The sequence below is a fragment of the Saccostrea cucullata genome, unplaced genomic scaffold, assembly GCF_032062105.1.
Source record: "Saccostrea cucullata isolate Sc308-1 unplaced genomic scaffold, CSIRO_AGI_Scuc_v1 ctg11978, whole genome shotgun sequence".
Lineage (NCBI taxonomy): Eukaryota > Metazoa > Mollusca > Bivalvia > Ostreida > Ostreidae > Saccostrea > Saccostrea cuccullata.
The window spans coordinates 519-17,428 of NW_026922469.1; the positions used below are offsets into that span (position 1 = coordinate 519).

General features: G+C 33.3%; 1 protein-coding gene across 1 annotated transcript; it reads left to right on the plus strand.

Moving 5' to 3' along the window:
- Positions 1-1,083: 1,083 nt before the first annotated feature.
- On the plus strand, positions 1,084-14,312 carry LOC134261809 (multiple epidermal growth factor-like domains protein 10; the record flags this gene model as incomplete). The annotated part of the gene is made up of 5 exons (XM_062744205.1): positions 1,084-1,215; positions 2,080-2,217; positions 10,466-10,606; positions 12,393-12,560; positions 14,013-14,312. Coding segments are annotated over 5 exons (879 nt in total), but the record flags the coding sequence as incomplete, so codon positions are not given.
- Between the last annotated feature and the right edge of the window lie 2,598 nt (positions 14,313-16,910).

A 16,910-nucleotide genomic window follows, 5' to 3' on the forward strand; every position in this document is an offset into this window, starting at 1 on the left:
TTTAATCGAGTCATACTCCTTCTACTTTGTTAAAACTTCATATACAGTAAACATGTTAAAACGAAATAAATAACAGGGAGTGGATGCTTCGCTTCGTTATAAGCATTATTCTTGAGATTATTTAAGTCAAAAATTGTTGACAACTTGTCATTGTATGAACATAACTTAGCTTTTAACGTCAATTCTATTATAAGTGTGTTTTCTATGAGTGTGATGTATTGTATGAAATATGTAGTTAAGTATTTTTAAACGAGTGAATGTTATTAGTTATCTTTAGCTTTTATGTTGCAGAAGAGCAGAGAAATAAAAATGAAACTCACTTGTTTCTTATTTACGAAGTAGCTTTAACCAGAAGTAAAATGAGAAGTACTGAGAATTGCAATGAATGAGAAAAGATCCCCTGTTTTTTATTTGTATATAAAACCAGGGACCTATATACTAAGGGAAAAGGCAACTACCGCAAGTCTCGCGATATCTCGTAAGTCGCAGGATTTCGATAGTCAACTTTTATTAATTATATCTCTAAAACTATTGCATATTTGAGATCAAATCTTGTAATTATCTGTCAAAAATTATTCAGGATTTGTTTTAAGCACGCATTATACTCCTTATTTTAGTAGTAAATCTGTTTTTTTTTTTTGTTTTTTTTTTTGCAAAATCAGCACATGCCCCGATCGGCCATATTTCCAAGAAATAGCCGATTTCGGTGTTTGTTTTCTTATTATTTAAATTATTAAATTATTATGCTTTAAAATTTATTAATAAATCAATTTCTATAAAATAAAGGAACAAATGACAATAATCAGAAAAGATCCTGTTCATTGGGGATAAATGTAAATTGAAAAACTTGTAGTGTTGTGCGTGATGTTTTGGGAAGATAAACATGGCGAAGAAGGAGTTGCCTATCCTGTAACACTATAACTATAATTCATATTCATACTTGGAAAATTATTTGCCACTTTGTTTGCTAATAATGAATCCTTTCTGAACTTGCAAAAAGTTATGTACAAGACTTTATGTTATTTTTTATTATTTTATCCAGAAGTTAAATTCGAATTACGTATTTCGTTGCAACTTCTGTAGGATGTGACTTGGGATTTTACGGAGAAAACTGCACCCGGTGTCCTCAGAACTGTTTGAATAACACATGTCACTTTCAGATTGGAGAATGTTTTGAGTGTATCGGTGGATACATTGGACAATATTGTGAAACAGGTATCTATGTATTAAGCTTTGATACTTGATACTTTGATACATGTAATTGACCATTTTCTCTTGATTTGTTTTTATTTGGACAATTAAACTGTGATGGAGAATTACAGTATAAACTGAGTCTTGTCTTCGCCATGAATAACAGAAAACAAAGTATTTAATCGGGTTCAAATTTTAAATTCCAAAAGTATTGTGAAAAACTGTAAATATAAAAAATTGGTCGACAATTGGAAAAGTAATTACCACAATGCTTTTTACTATAGCCTGTACACAGGTAAAGAATCAAAATTCTTCCTTTTTATGTAAACACCATTTTCTTTTTAAGACCTGGGGCCTTATATATAATCATGTACTTAATTAAAAAATAATTAAGAAGACATATCAAAAATACTTGTACTTCTCTACAGTGAAGATGATATCAAATTAGTCTTTTATCAAAATTTTAATTTCCCCATTGTTCTCCTTAATAAGCCGACTTGATTTTACATTACTGTGATGTATGATTTATTAAGAAAAATTACATGAAAAGGAAAAAGCACATGTTGTGAGATGTAACGTGCATCTGAACATTAGGATGCAGTGATAACATTTGAAATAAAAAATCCTGGGCGTTTTTAGAAGAAAAAAATGACAATGAAAATTTTTATACAATGCTTCTTTGTGGTCAACACTGGGGTTTTATACAAGAACAAAAATTGAATCAATTCACTCTTCCTTGATTTGAATAAAGTATGGCAAAAATAATAAAGATGTTTACATGTATTAACAGGGTTGTTGACATCTCATGAATAAACAAAACAAAAATATAAAAAAGTAAAGATTTGTCATAATTGCATTGCATCAACTGTCGTCTTATATATTTTCTAGAATGCACAGCTGGTAAATATGGTGAAGGATGTTCTGCCCAATGTGGACACTGCATTAATAATGAACCGTGTAACCGCGTGAACGGTTCTTGTCCTGGAGAATGTTCACCTGGATGGAGGGGAGATAAATGTGATCAAAGTAAGTAATGATCAATGTATTAAACTTTCACATACTACTGAAATTACGCGCGGGCATGTTGATGAAGCATAATAAGGACTTTTTGGGGAAATTTAGACATTTTAAAAATTAAGTTTGATAATTTACCGAAACCGCTAATAAAGGTAAACTATAATTATCTATTACATAAAGATAAAAGAGTGTCTAACGCAGCGATGTGCACCACCATCACGGCATCACGTGACTTCTATTAAAAGCGAAATTTTCCTTAATAAAAAAGCTAACAGAACAACAATACCCGGAGTTTGATAATTTCTTTGAGTAAATAATATAGTTGAAAAACATCTCTTGTGCCTAAAAAGTGCTGCTAGAATCCCATTGTCCCGTCAATAAAATAATTATTCCACACACTCCCACGATACCTTACCCCATGTTTTGAATTTTTAACGTATGAACCGAGAGTTTTCGTAAAACTATGCCTAACTCGGGATTCTAGCAGCACTTTCCGAGTATTTAAAGAGGCAAACTTTCCATCTGTAGAAACCTTATGTTTTGAAATATACAGCTTATTTTTGTGCTGTTTCATTATTTTTGTCACAAATGACAGAGGAAAGGCCGACTGGGATACGTATATAGCTGACTGTATTCGAAAGAGAATAAAATCGATGAAAATAAATTAGCATACCTGTTTTATTAACTGAACTCCAAATGAATTTCACAAAATATTCACGATATCTGCTTTTAAACTCCATTTTACGTATCTTTGTCCATGCCATCTTAGCCAAATTCTCTTTACACGACATGATCAATCCCCAAGTTACTTAAGAGGCTTTCTACCGAAAAACCAGGTAATAGGTGGCACATCGCATGTCATGGATTTTTTTTGCATGTAGACTTAATAAAACAAGTGTTATTACATGGCAACATCAAAAATTATTTTAGTGGTCCTGTAGTCCTATTTTTTGGTAAACGTCTAATTTTAAGTGTAAAAAGGTCAACATGAGGGTAAAAAGATATTACGTTTTTATTTTGTTTTATATGTAACAAATACTTAAAAGCTGGGTGTGTCAATCAATATTATTTATAGCATAGACTCTCATCTTTTATTTCTTAATGTTTAAGACTCCAAATAATATTTCTTTGGAAAAAAAAATATGTGGTCCAAACTTGAGTTTAGCAAATGACTTTTTTGAATTCAGTATCCGATTTTTGATACGTTATAAAATCCAATACATTACTATCTGACAGAATTTTTTCCTCATGTTAATATGTAAACGAAGTACAAACTTTTGAATCACTTCATAAAATTGGTGGGAACAGGTATATTGAGGGACATAAGAGGATTCAAATTCACCTATTATCTATGATTTTTCCCAAATTAAACCGATCCCTATCATAATTATATAAAGAAGAAAATACTATAATTGTATTGTTAAATCTGGCTCTTTTGTTGTTATATAGTTCAAAATTTACTTTATTTATTTTTATCCATGTCTTATAGGTGGCTTTAGTATGACAACTTTATAAATTTTGAATTATTTTCGATCGGGATCGGTTTTATTTCAATCGGGTATGGTTTTTGAATATTTCCTAATCTTGGTTCTACATTTTAATTTACCAGAGAAATAATATGCCTATCTGCTTCTTTTCAGTCAGTAAAATGTTTTAAATGATTTTGTCCATTTAACCAAATGTATATAATTATTTAAATTCCTCATGTCTTTTACGTACACGATTACAGTGACGATTACACTGTACATGTAAAACATCTTTGATTTCTTGATACTCGGTTTTTAAATAAGTGTTTGTACATGCATTTTGTAGCAACTCAGAGAAGACTTAAATTACATCTCTAAATAACAATTGTAACGTGACCCGATCTTGGGTGTTACAAATATTATGTGGGTCCTCTTATTCCTGAGATTTACCTTGATTAATCAACAAGACTTGTTTATCTATAAAATGAATTTATTCAAACAATGACAATAATGATTTATGATTAATAAAATACAAACAGAGTATACTTATGGATAATGGGACACGATATATATAAGGGTCAGCTGATTGGGTTCCACAATATCAACAATGGGACAATCTGTTCAGCTGATTATGGTTGGGTCAGGATATATATATAAGGGTCAGCTGATTGGGTTCCACAATATCAACAATGGGACAATCTGTTCAGCTGATTATGGTTGGGTCAGGATATATATATAAGGGTCAGCTGATTGGGTTCCACAATATCAACAATGGGACAATCTGTTCAGCTGATTATGGTTGGGTCAGGATGTATAATAATTAAGTAGATTGGATTACCCAATATTGGTAAATTTACCCAATGTGAAGGCCTCAATTTTTACCCAATGATGGGGAGTTGGGACTCTGAGTTGGTCAGATGTTAAAGGGGCTGACCAACCCCCCAGACTGAAGAAAAAGTCTAAAGTGCCTTCTTTATATACCTTTTGGTATTCCGGTGCGAATTAGTTCACGTGCGAATAACAAGCGGTACCGCCAGTATTCGCGCGACGTTTGTATGGTAACACTCATAACTTTTGCATCAAGTAAAGGCTTCAGCATTACAAATGCGGGAAAAGGGATGATTTGTTGTTTGGGAATTGTTTTGGTAACGATGCCAAGTTGGATTTGGGTACCTTGATTGAATAACAATGCCAGACGACCATAAGTCATTACGATCTGTGGAGGAAATTCGGGTTTGTACAATAAAACCAAACGATATTCATGAAATAAACATAGACAATCAATTATAAAGCATACATTAATGACATACGATGATTGGTAATATTCCCATGATATCTGTAAATAAAATTACGATACGTAGATTAAATATTCAGGGCATAAATTGGGGTGATCCAATCTGTGGGTTATTTTGGTCATGGGGGAAATCCGTAACACAGCTCCCCCTCCACGAAAACATTCGTCCCGAATGTTGGATCGTTTTATCAAGTCTCATTTTTTGGGACTATTTATCATGGGAATATTGTCATGGAGAGTAATACTTACAATAAACACAATCAAGGGCCACAATAATACATATATACATATCAATACTTACAATGTGGTCAACAAATTATAATCATAGGCATGAATAACAAAATTATGAATAACAGTTCATAAATCATCAACATATTCACTTTTACCAAAATGTTTTTGTTCATGACAGTTCATCACTTCTTACCAATCCTGGATCCATTGGAATAGAAAAGTCATGACGGACACAAATCACAGATCTCAATCCACACCATGAATATTCACTATTATAATGTTCACAAAGTTATACGATATAGTCCTTGAAATATCCAAAAGGTCCGGTGTGCGTCCATGTATTACGAATCCAGCGTCATTGGGAAATGTCCAGGATCAATGTCCGGAAGTACATCATACGGTTTGGAAGGCTCCGGGTCCCTCACAGCAAGGTATGAACTAGGGATCATCATGTCTCGGTTAAGTGATGGGTATGGTACATAAGATTTTCCAACACCATTTTGTAATTTTTCATTGTAGGGGTAGGACAAGGTTGGGGAACTTGTCAGGGCTCTTTGGAGTTTGTCAAAAGTTTCATGGCAATTTTCGCTCAAATGGAACTCTTTCTTTGATCCATTTGTAATTTCTTTTGGGACATTCTCAACATTCATACATAGCAAGTGGTTTGGAGTTTGAGAGCCGAGCTCTTGGCTACAAGCATTAATGGTTTGGGTATTGGTTGGGTCTTCCAATACATCTAGTATTTTGTCATCACATTTGACTGTGGCACTTTGGGTATTTTCATGTACTAAGCTACAATCATCATTCATATTCATGTGACAAACTGTGACCTCTCTGTTCACAGTTACAGGGGTTAATTCATTTTTCTCAACAAAACTTGGGATAGGTTCTATTTTTCCAACCTCATCCCGAAATAAAGGGTCATCTACCTTTTTGGGATCAACATAATCATAATGGGGAGGATTTCCAATATCCTCGGCAAGACTTATCTTGCCACAAGACACAATTTTCACACAAGATTTACTAAAGCAGGGAATGTCTATACCCTGTACCTTTAGTTTCATCTGTTTTACAAAAAGTTCACATGAATTCTGGGTCATAAAATCTAGTCCCAATATGCATGGGTATTGTATGTCGGCCACAAGTACTTTATGGGTAACTTGAAAATTTTCAAGGGATATTTTGATTGGGCATTCTCCCTTAACTGGGATTGCATTACCACTTGCAGATGTAAGTTTGATAGATACTGGGGTATATTGGGGCTTTTCCGCAGTATCCAAATTTTCGAAGAATTGGGTGCTGACAATAGTCATACTAGCACCTGTATCTATTAGTATATTTGTTTCTTTATTTCCAATTTTTCCAGTAACATAAATCCCATCATTTTCCCCATTTATATCTCTCACTAAAATTTCTTTGGGGATAGGTTCAGTACAAGGGATTTCTTTCTTGGATTCAAATTCTGTTTTATTTTCAATATTGGGTTTGGGTTTTAGTGAGAGAGGTTGAGACACGTTTAATGGCAAGTGTTGGGGCCTGCCCCTTGAACCTGTCGACTTCCGACCCCTGAATTCGACGTTGGGTAGTTTCCCTGATTTTGAGGTTGGAATTGATTTTGATTTGGATTCTTGGGGAAATTTTTCCATTTGTTAGATTTTCCTTGGTAGGGTGAACCTTGGGGTCTTGGTCCATAATTTGTGGGTTTATTGTTTTGGTAGTTGGGTTTGGAGTTTTCATATGAGCCCATATTGGAATAATTCGCATAGGGGTTTTGGTATGAGTTCTCATATACATAATGTGCATAAGGGGTTTCTGTCAAATTATGGGTAGGCATTTGACAATTCCTTACTAGGGCTCTGATTTCTTGGGTAAGGGATTGTAGGTCATCCCGCAAGTTTTGGATGGGTTCTGATTTGTTAATGGCATGAACAGTTTTATTTCGTTGGGCGTCTGCTAATCTATATGTTTCCAACCGAATGGCTAAAATTTCAGCTTCGTTTATGTCTTTGGGTTTAGCTTCCCTTAACCTTAATCGCATATCTGGGTCTGGTAGGGCATCAATAAATTGATCAAGGGCCAGAATGCTTATAATGGTTGGGTCGGCCGTTGGGTAAGCTTGACGAGTTAGCTTTTTAATAGATTGGGCCAATTCGGGTAAGGATTCATTTGCACCCCTAGTTTTGGTTTTAAGTTGGGCACGGTACATTTCAGACCTTTCAATAGAGCCATATCTCCTAGTCAAAATTTTCACAAGAGCATTAAAATCCCTTCTCTGATTTTCGTTTAACTCGCTCAATAGAGCCCGGGCACTCCCTGTCAGACTACTAGCTAGGTACAGAGATTTAGTTTTATAGTCCCACCCATGCAAGTCAACTAAAATTTCAAACTGGGCGAGGTACTCGTCAAAGTCCTCTGATCCATCAAAAGTTTGAGGTTTTATAGTAACATGGGTTTTGGATGCAGACGGGAGAGGCATACCATTTTCATTTCTATTCATTTCAAGTGAGGGGGAATAATGGGTACCCAACATTGTTACTGGGTGACGTGTATATTCCCTTTGCCCTTTTGTTGGGTCTGTATGAAGATGGGGGTGGAAATCATCATAAGAGTGTACTGGGTGAATGGGTCTGGATCTTGAGACACTGGCTGTGTGATGATTGTCTCCCCTGTCATAGGTTGGGTTTTCAAATTTTCTTTCTAAATGATTAACATGATCTCTCAATTCATGATATTCATGTCTCATACCCAACAATTGTTTGTTAACACTTTGTACCATAGACACTAACATGTCCAATTGATTGTTCTTTGCAGGCGGTACTGAATCTGATGCCATTGGGGAAAATTGGAGACTAGGAGCGGGTAAATTATGATCCCGATTATCTTCCACAGCATTGGACGAGGATGGGTGTGATTTGAAAGTGACTTCTGAATCAAAATTTTCTTCAGTTTCCATTATAAATATTGGGTACAAAAATTGATTGGGTCAATAAAAATATACAAAAATTTAAAATTTCTTTTGTCTTTATAATAGAAAAATTTTGGTAAACAGAAATAAGCAAATGGATATCCCACTTCTGACACCAAATTGTAACGTGACCCGATCTTGGGTGTTACAAATATTATGTGGGTCCTCTTATTCCTGAGATTTACCTTGATTAATCAACAAGACTTGTTTATCTATAAAATGAATTTATTCAAACAATGACAATAATGATTTATGATTAATAAAATACAAACAGAGTATACTTATGGATAATGGGACACGATATATATAAGGGTCAGCTGATTGGGTTCCACAATATCAACAATGGGACAATCTGTTCAGCTGATTATGGTTGGGTCAGGATATATATATAAGGGTCAGCTGATTGGGTTCCACAATATCAACAATGGGACAATCTGTTCAGCTGATTATGGTTGGGTCAGGATATATATATAAGGGTCAGCTGATTGGGTTCCACAATATCAACAATGGGACAATCTGTTCAGCTGATTATGGTTGGGTCAGGATGTATAATAATTAAGTAGATTGGATTACCCAATATTGGTAAATTTACCCAATGTGAAGGCCTCAATTTTTACCCAATGATGGGGAGTTGGGACTCTGAGTTGGTCAGATGTTAAAGGGGCTGACCAACCCCCCAGACTGAAGAAAAAGTCTAAAGTGCCTTCTTTATATACCTTTTGGTATTCCGGTGCGAATTAGTTCACGTGCGAATAACAAGCGGTACCGCCAGTATTCGCGCGACGTTTGTATGGTAACACTCATAACTTTTGCATCAAGTAAAGGCTTCAGCATTACAAATGCGGGAAAAGGGATGATTTGTTGTTTGGGAATTGTTTTGGTAACGATGCCAAGTTGGATTTGGGTACCTTGATTGAATAACAATGCCAGACGACCATAAGTCATTACGATCTGTGGAGGAAATTCGGGTTTGTACAATAAAACCAAACGATATTCATGAAATAAACATAGACAATCAATTATAAAGCATACATTAATGACATACGATGATTGGTAATATTCCCATGATATCTGTAAATAAAATTACGATACGTAGATTAAATATTCAGGGCATAAATTGGGGTGATCCAATCTGTGGGTTATTTTGGTCATGGGGGAAATCCGTAACACAATATTCAAAAAACTTATGTTCTAAAATTGACGTCATCTCGCCTACCATGACGTCTTAATGTAGCACTCATCTAGTGAATGTAGAATATTTTGTATGCTTCCTTATTCTCTCTGCGCGGTCTTTTGAAATTGTATTCATGCCTTTTTTTTGGCCTCTCCATATTACCGTATACAGAGAAATTCCTCCAACTTACTATCTTAGTAGATTTTTCACCATTTCGCACTTTTTCGAGTTTATAATAGGGCGATGTCAACTAAAGTAGCATTATTTGAGTGATGGGAAATTTGATTGTGAAAATAAGGGGGCGATATCCCTTCCAAAAGGAGATAATCAAAAGAAGACTAAAATAGGGTGGGGTCATTAAAATCTTCTTCTCAAATACCACTGGGCCAGTAAAGCTGAAACTTATGTGGAAACATATCGGGGTAAAGTAGATTCTAAATTATACAAATCATGACCCATGGGAGTAGGAAGGGGACACGATAGAGATCCAAAATTTGAAATTAAAATATACAGGAAAATTTTTAAAAAACAAAGAACCATTAGGCCAGGAAAGTTGAAACTTATGTCGAAGCATATTTAGGTGGCGTATATTCTAAATCATACAATTTATGACCCTGGTGGCTAGGCGGGGCCACAATAGGGAATTCAAGCTTCACATTGAAAGATAGAGCAAAAAAAAAATAAAATAAACGTCCTCTTCTCAGAAACTCATAGGCCAGGAAAGGTGAAACTTGTGCGAAGGCATGCTGGTGTAGTGTAAATTCATGTTATTCCCAAATCATGACCGCAGGTCATAGCATTTGGCCACAATAAGTATAACAAGGGGGGGGGGGGGTGGGGGTCTGCGGAAGAATGGCATGGACAAAATTACTCAGGTGAGCGTTTTGACCCCAAAAACCACTTGTTACTGTTTCATTTAACAGAGAAGTCTCATTTTTAGAAAGTGGTTTGAACCTGTACGACAAAAATCCTGGTCTTTTGATTGCCCTTATCAGTTCTGTGCATTAAAGTCAACAAGATTAGCTTTATTTTATCCTTGATGTTTAAAAATAACAAGTGATCAACAATCTTTGTTGCTCATTTCTTCTACACAATATTTAAATCGAGGTCCTCGTCTTTCTTTGTAGAGTGTCGATATGGATACTTTGGTCAGAATTGTAATGCTCCTTGCTACATTCCTAACTGTAAAAATATTACATCGTGTGACGCTGTCACTGGGGAGTGTATGGATGGCTGTATTGAGAGTTGGGCTGGTAGGAAATGTGACGGTAAGTTAATTTCAATAGTTTCTATAAATCTTTATTTATGATGCATTGGGTTTACTTTTTTAAATTAAAGTTTTGTTCAGAATAATTTCAAACAATTATCCCTTTGATAATAACACTCTAATTTTTGTTTATCGTTGAAGTAAAGTGATATTTATATTACATTAGACTGAACAAAAAGGATCACCTATTTGAGATGTTTTGATTGAAATACAATGCAATAAGATGATATTTGGACGTTTACCATAAATAAGTTTTTTTTTTGATTTTTAGCAAAGAAAGTAATGAGACAATGCCTATTATTCGGTGAAGTAAATGATGGCATAATAAACACAATAATACTGAATGCCAAATAGACGTAACTTTAAAAAAATTATTACGATTTGTGCAGAGACATATTATGGTATATACTGTAACTCAATATGGAACCTATACTGTATTGATCTAAAATGAAACAAAATAAATAAGCATTGCTTAATGTTTCCTGAATACAGGGATGGCTCGGCTATGTTAAGGAAGGTCAGAGTTCACATTCCTTGTACATTGTATTGGAAGTTTAATTGTGACGTCATTGAAATTTAACAAGCTACAAAAATTAATTAATGATATGATCATGTGTAAATAACAACTTGAATTTATCTATTTTATCGATTATTCATAAAATCTTGTAAAATTGCAACACTTGATAGCTATACAGTCGAGTAATAGAAGAAAGCCTTTTGTCAAATATGACGTCATCAGCCTTGACATGACGCAGCACAAGTGATCCGGAGGAGTAAATTCACTGGTTTAATAATTACAAGAATGCTTAAATAAATATGATACCATTGCTATGTTTTAGACCTAATCATTAAAACTAAAAGAAAATAATTTATTAAATACAATGTGTATAGAATATGAATTTATCTAGTAGCATTGAAGCTGCACAGGGATAAGGAATATGGAGAATATCGCTAAAATGATGAGCGTATTCGTGACATACATCAAAAGTGCAAGGGCATAGACTATTTTGTTTGAGCTTAAATTTGGAATATTTATTGCTCATATAGTGTATATTTTGAAAAGTGCTGGGAGCTGATCCTGGTCTGCATAACATTAATTTTATTTATAACAGAATTTAAGCGAAGTGGAAATTTTTAGCTATTATAAGCATTTTCGGCAAAATTGTAAGTACTTCGCAAACAGCACTGACTAGCTCCCAGCACTTTTTGGGTAGAGGATATAAACCTCTTTTAATGTGTATCAATTATTTTCTTGAAAAACAAGCGTATGCCCTTGCACTATCCACATTTCCTACATTCAGCTTAACAATTCTATTTTTATACAAGTCACGTGACAAACAGCTGATACGTGCGATATAACTGGTAATAACTACGGCCCAGTCCTATCCATTATTGATAGCTATATTACCTTTTCTACAAGTATTCAGTTGCTTTGTTAAATTTTTTTAAAAGAAGCAATACATATTAAAACGGTGCAAAGGTCACATTTTCCATATCAGTCCTTAACATAGCTGAGGGGACGGTTGTGAAATTTTCTCATAATAACAACTCTGACATTTGGTTCAAATTCTAAAATAATTTTATTTTCTGTTTACGTAATTTTTTTTTTTGCAAAGGTTCCTTTTTCTAGAACATTTTCTTTGGACTTCAATATATACTTGCTTACTCTTAGACATAAATACTTGTAGTTTTAATCAAATAATGTGTTAATTAAAATCACATTTGGGTAGGTTTCGGAAGATGGAATGTTTTTCAAACATTAATTTTATGCACTACTCTTTCTTCAGAATGTGATCCAAGTTTCTACGGAGAGGAATGTAACATGACCTGCGGTGAATACTGCAGAGGTAGGCTGTGCGATTCTTCAACAGGTCAATGTAATGGATGTATCGATGGCAGATCAGGATTTTTCTGTGAAACGGAAGTCGTGGTTGATAATTCTCGTGCAACTACAGGTATATGTGAAGATCCATAGTATATACAGGAGAGAATAGAGAATACTTCTTACATCTACAAAAAATATTAATTCTATTTTTGAGATTTAAATGATCGTTGAGAAATATACATTGCGAAAAGTGGAAACTATTTTTCTCGATTGATATCGCTCAAAAAAGTTTTGTGAATTTTTTTTTTCAACTTTTGAAGTTTTTAAGCTGAGATACAAAAGGTTAATTGAATGAGAATACTGTTTATCTTGTAATTTTCCATTTCTAAATTTGTTCTCTGTGATAACTCTTTCAAAGTTAGCGGAGTTGATTTCTTGATAATTCTATCGGAATGTGAATTAGGCAGGTAATAGGTCAGGAGCTAAGGAGTCCTAATATGCATGCAAATCTCGTGCGCATCTGTGTCTGTGTCTGACCCTAAGGAGGCCAAATATGCATGTAAATCTCGTGCGGCTGCTATTGTGTATGATATAAGTGGACGAGGACACATGAAATTGGCATAGGAGTCCTCTTGTAATTTAAATCCATATCTTCTTTTTTATAGTCTTAAACTACAATTTCATTTCAAAATGAAATGGAAATAAAAGGAATCACTGTCTAATCAATATAGTATGCCAAGGACATCAACGAAAGTGGGAAACATGGGATAATTTATGCATAACGAGCTTCGCCCGTTATGCAAATTGTCCAATGTTTCAAACTATCGTTGATGCCCTAGCATGCTATACTAACTTTAATATTCTTTGACTGTTTTCCTTTCGGTTATAATTGGCATTTAGGTATTTTAATACCTCGAAAGAAAATCGCTATGAAAAAAACTTATTGTTATATTCTTATTTAGTTTCATTGACTCGGACTTCCGCATCCACATTTATACGTTCTATATGTAGCAGCATTTATATTCTTTTTTTGTTAAAAAAAGATACATATTCTTGAATTATGTTCTTTTTTTTGAACTTTTAATCAATTTTGTTGCCCTGTAACTTTAGTTAAATAGCACAAAAAAAAATCACTTTGTAAATAATTATAGCTAAACTAAGATCTATTGAATTTTTACGTTTCAGATTATCTGCAAATAAATATTTCGATGCTATTTTTGTTATAAAATTGTGTAAATTGTGGTTGATAACTTATATTAATGTATGGAAAGCAAGGGATACCTGTAGTCAAGAAATAAATATTGTAAATATATCATACAAGATATTGAAGAATATCCATCAGTAACTACAGTAAAGAAAGTGTCAGAGATTGGCGATTTTGCTTCGTTATACACATTGTACATGTAACAGTGTTTCGTTATATCTATTAAGTAAACAATATATTGTAAAGTCGTGGGAATTTAAATCATTTTATTTAAAGAGTCAATTCCTTATAAGGATGTTTGTTATAAGGTTGACTGAATTTATACTCACAAGCTGCGCCATAATGAAAATTTTCATATGGAATTTCTTCTTTTAACAGACGGGAACACCTGGACCACACCGCCTTCGATCGTCGTTTCATTGTTATCTGTGGCTGTGCTAGTGTTGATAGCAATATTGTTTGTCATTTTTCTGAAGAAAAAACACCATTCCTCTAAACCTAACAATAATAGCCCTGTCTACGAACAATCCATATCAAAAAAAGACAACAACGTGTATACTGATATCCATAAGGATTTATCGACTGAATATTCTGAGGTCGAAAGGTTTCACTATATGGAGATAAGGAATACAGAAATTAAAACCAAAACGGAGTACATTAATCTTGATCAACTATCAAGTAATTGAACAAAATTATACTGAAAAAACTTTTTAAAGCAAAACTGGCGATGCATATATGTTTTTCTCTTTGCCTCTGAATTGTGTGTTTGACTAAGACAATATTTATGATTATGTGTTTTATCTTTTTTTATGAGTTAGGACCATTGCGTTTGTTTTTTCGCTTTTTTTCCTAATAGAAGAAGGTGTGGTGGCCCTTCCTTTAAACAAATTTGAATTTCTTTTACCAAAAGGTAATTTGTAACAATTTGGTTGAAATTGGACCACGGGGTCTTACAATGAAATAAAAAATGTGAAATGATTACGTGCTAATATACGGAAGAACGCAGGAAAAAATGTTATTCAAAAATCTCAGTCGAGTCTTCGAGTCAGATTAGCTTAATGGAAAAAAAATCCCGTATTAGTATTCTCTTTTCAAACAGGAGTTATTTTATCACTGTTTATATTTAGAAGTCAAGTCAAGTTAAAAGTACTTGGACACAGATTTGAAGTTATTATTTTCTCTATAAAATTACGACTTATATATTTTAATAGCATTTTAACCAAAAATTAATTAAAAATCTTATTCCATTTTAAAGATATTGAAATTTCAAATTTTTCGGCGGGTTTGATTGACATATCCTTGCACTCTCACAAATTTAATTTTGTTCTTAATCCTTAGGAAAAGTGGCAATCTCGTTTTGTATAAATGAAAAAAATAAATACAGTACTATAATCCAGAAAATTCAGAGTAAATATGTTCGAAAGCAAAACAAACACACAATATATTGTCAGTCCGTGCAGATGTGGTAAGCAGACTATGGCGATTGAACACACCCGGTGAATTCTAAATATAAACAATAACAGAACTCGAGCCCTGTTTACAAAAACTGTGTACATAACACGAGTGTGCTCAATTTGCTAAACTCTGTACGCATCTCTTAGTTCGGAATGACGATACTTGTGAAGGTATTTTGCTTTCTAAGATTTCTACTCTGAATAAAATTATTTTTCTTGATAAAAGTTTTAATATTTCTCATTAATACACATCAAAATTGCCACTTTTCCTTAGGATTAAGAAAAAGGTTAAAATTTGTGAAAGTGCAAGGATGTGTCAATCAAACCCGCCAAAAAAATTTGAAGTTTTAATAACTTTTAAATGAAATAAGATTTTTAATTAATTTTTGTGTGAAATGCTATTAAAATATATAATTCGTGATATTTTACAGAAAATATGAGAAAATATTAACTTCAAATCTGTGTTCAAGTACCTTTAAGACAGCTATTACATGTAGCACATGTAATACATTTGTAATATTTTACTAATTCCATTATAAAACGTAACCTCTTCATACCTGATTACAGTGTATCAGTTTCCAAAAGTGGGAAGAGGGTAGGTGTAAAAACTGTTCTAAAAATATAAATTAAGATCTATATTAAATATTCCTGCAATATCATAATGAAAAATATTTTCCGAGTAGAAGTATGTGAGGCTAAAGTTTCAAGACATTAAATTTAATAAATATGCAGATTTGCAGAAATTTCTGCTGAATATCCTTCCACCAAAAGAAATAGTGCCTTATTAATCTTGCTTTTTTGTAGATTTTTAAGCAGTTTTTTCGATGAATGTTAAAAAATTTACATCGTTGAATATAAATATTTTATAAAAATTGAATTTTAATAAATATTTCTTTACGTAATAGGCTCTGCGTGAATTTTTCTAAAAAGCTGACGAGTGACATACCTTAAACCATTTAATGATATTAATGACACATACAAAGTGCCTAAATCTGTTTCATGCCTTTCTGAAAAGTGTTTTGATACCCATAACTATCATTATAAAAGTTCCGTCAATGAACTTAAAATCATTTTCCCCTTTTTTTTTTTGCAGAAACAACCATTTCAAACAGTACGTTCCTTCTGGCAGTCTCACTACTCTCTCTGGTCATAATCTTGTTAGTTATAGGGCTCTTTCTCTGTTTCCTGCCAAAAAATTGTCAACCGTCTCATTCTTGCGATTTAGATCAAGCGTACGAGACTACTATGGCTAGAAAAGATGACAAATCCAAGTATGTTCATATTCCTGACCCAATGTCTAATAAAAATACATAAATTGACTCATCTCACTATATGGAAATATCTAATAATGATGTCAAATCTAGAACTGAGTACATAAATCTTGATTGATTTTATCATTTGAAATATATCATACATATCGGTTAATATTCAACACAAAATGAATCTAACTTGAAAAATGTGATCTTAATTAATGTAAGATCCAATTCGCTTCTCATCGGATTAAATATATTTAAAAAAAAATAATGTCATTCTAAACTTTAAGGTTTTTCCCCTTTTTAAAAACGAATATGCCATACACATACTTTTGCCATCCCACCGTCATATTTGTGCATTTCTATTTCCTGTTGCTTTCCTTGTAAAATGCTTTACAGTGTTACGTAAGAGTATCTCTAACCTTTCTCTGTATGAGGAAATAAAGTGAAAATGTTTGTATTCCCACAAGGATAGATATAAAAGAACACTAAAATGACTTTAGATGAAAGAGAAAATGAAAAAAAAAGTGTGTAAAAAAAATAATAAATTTATAACTTTATTTCCTTAT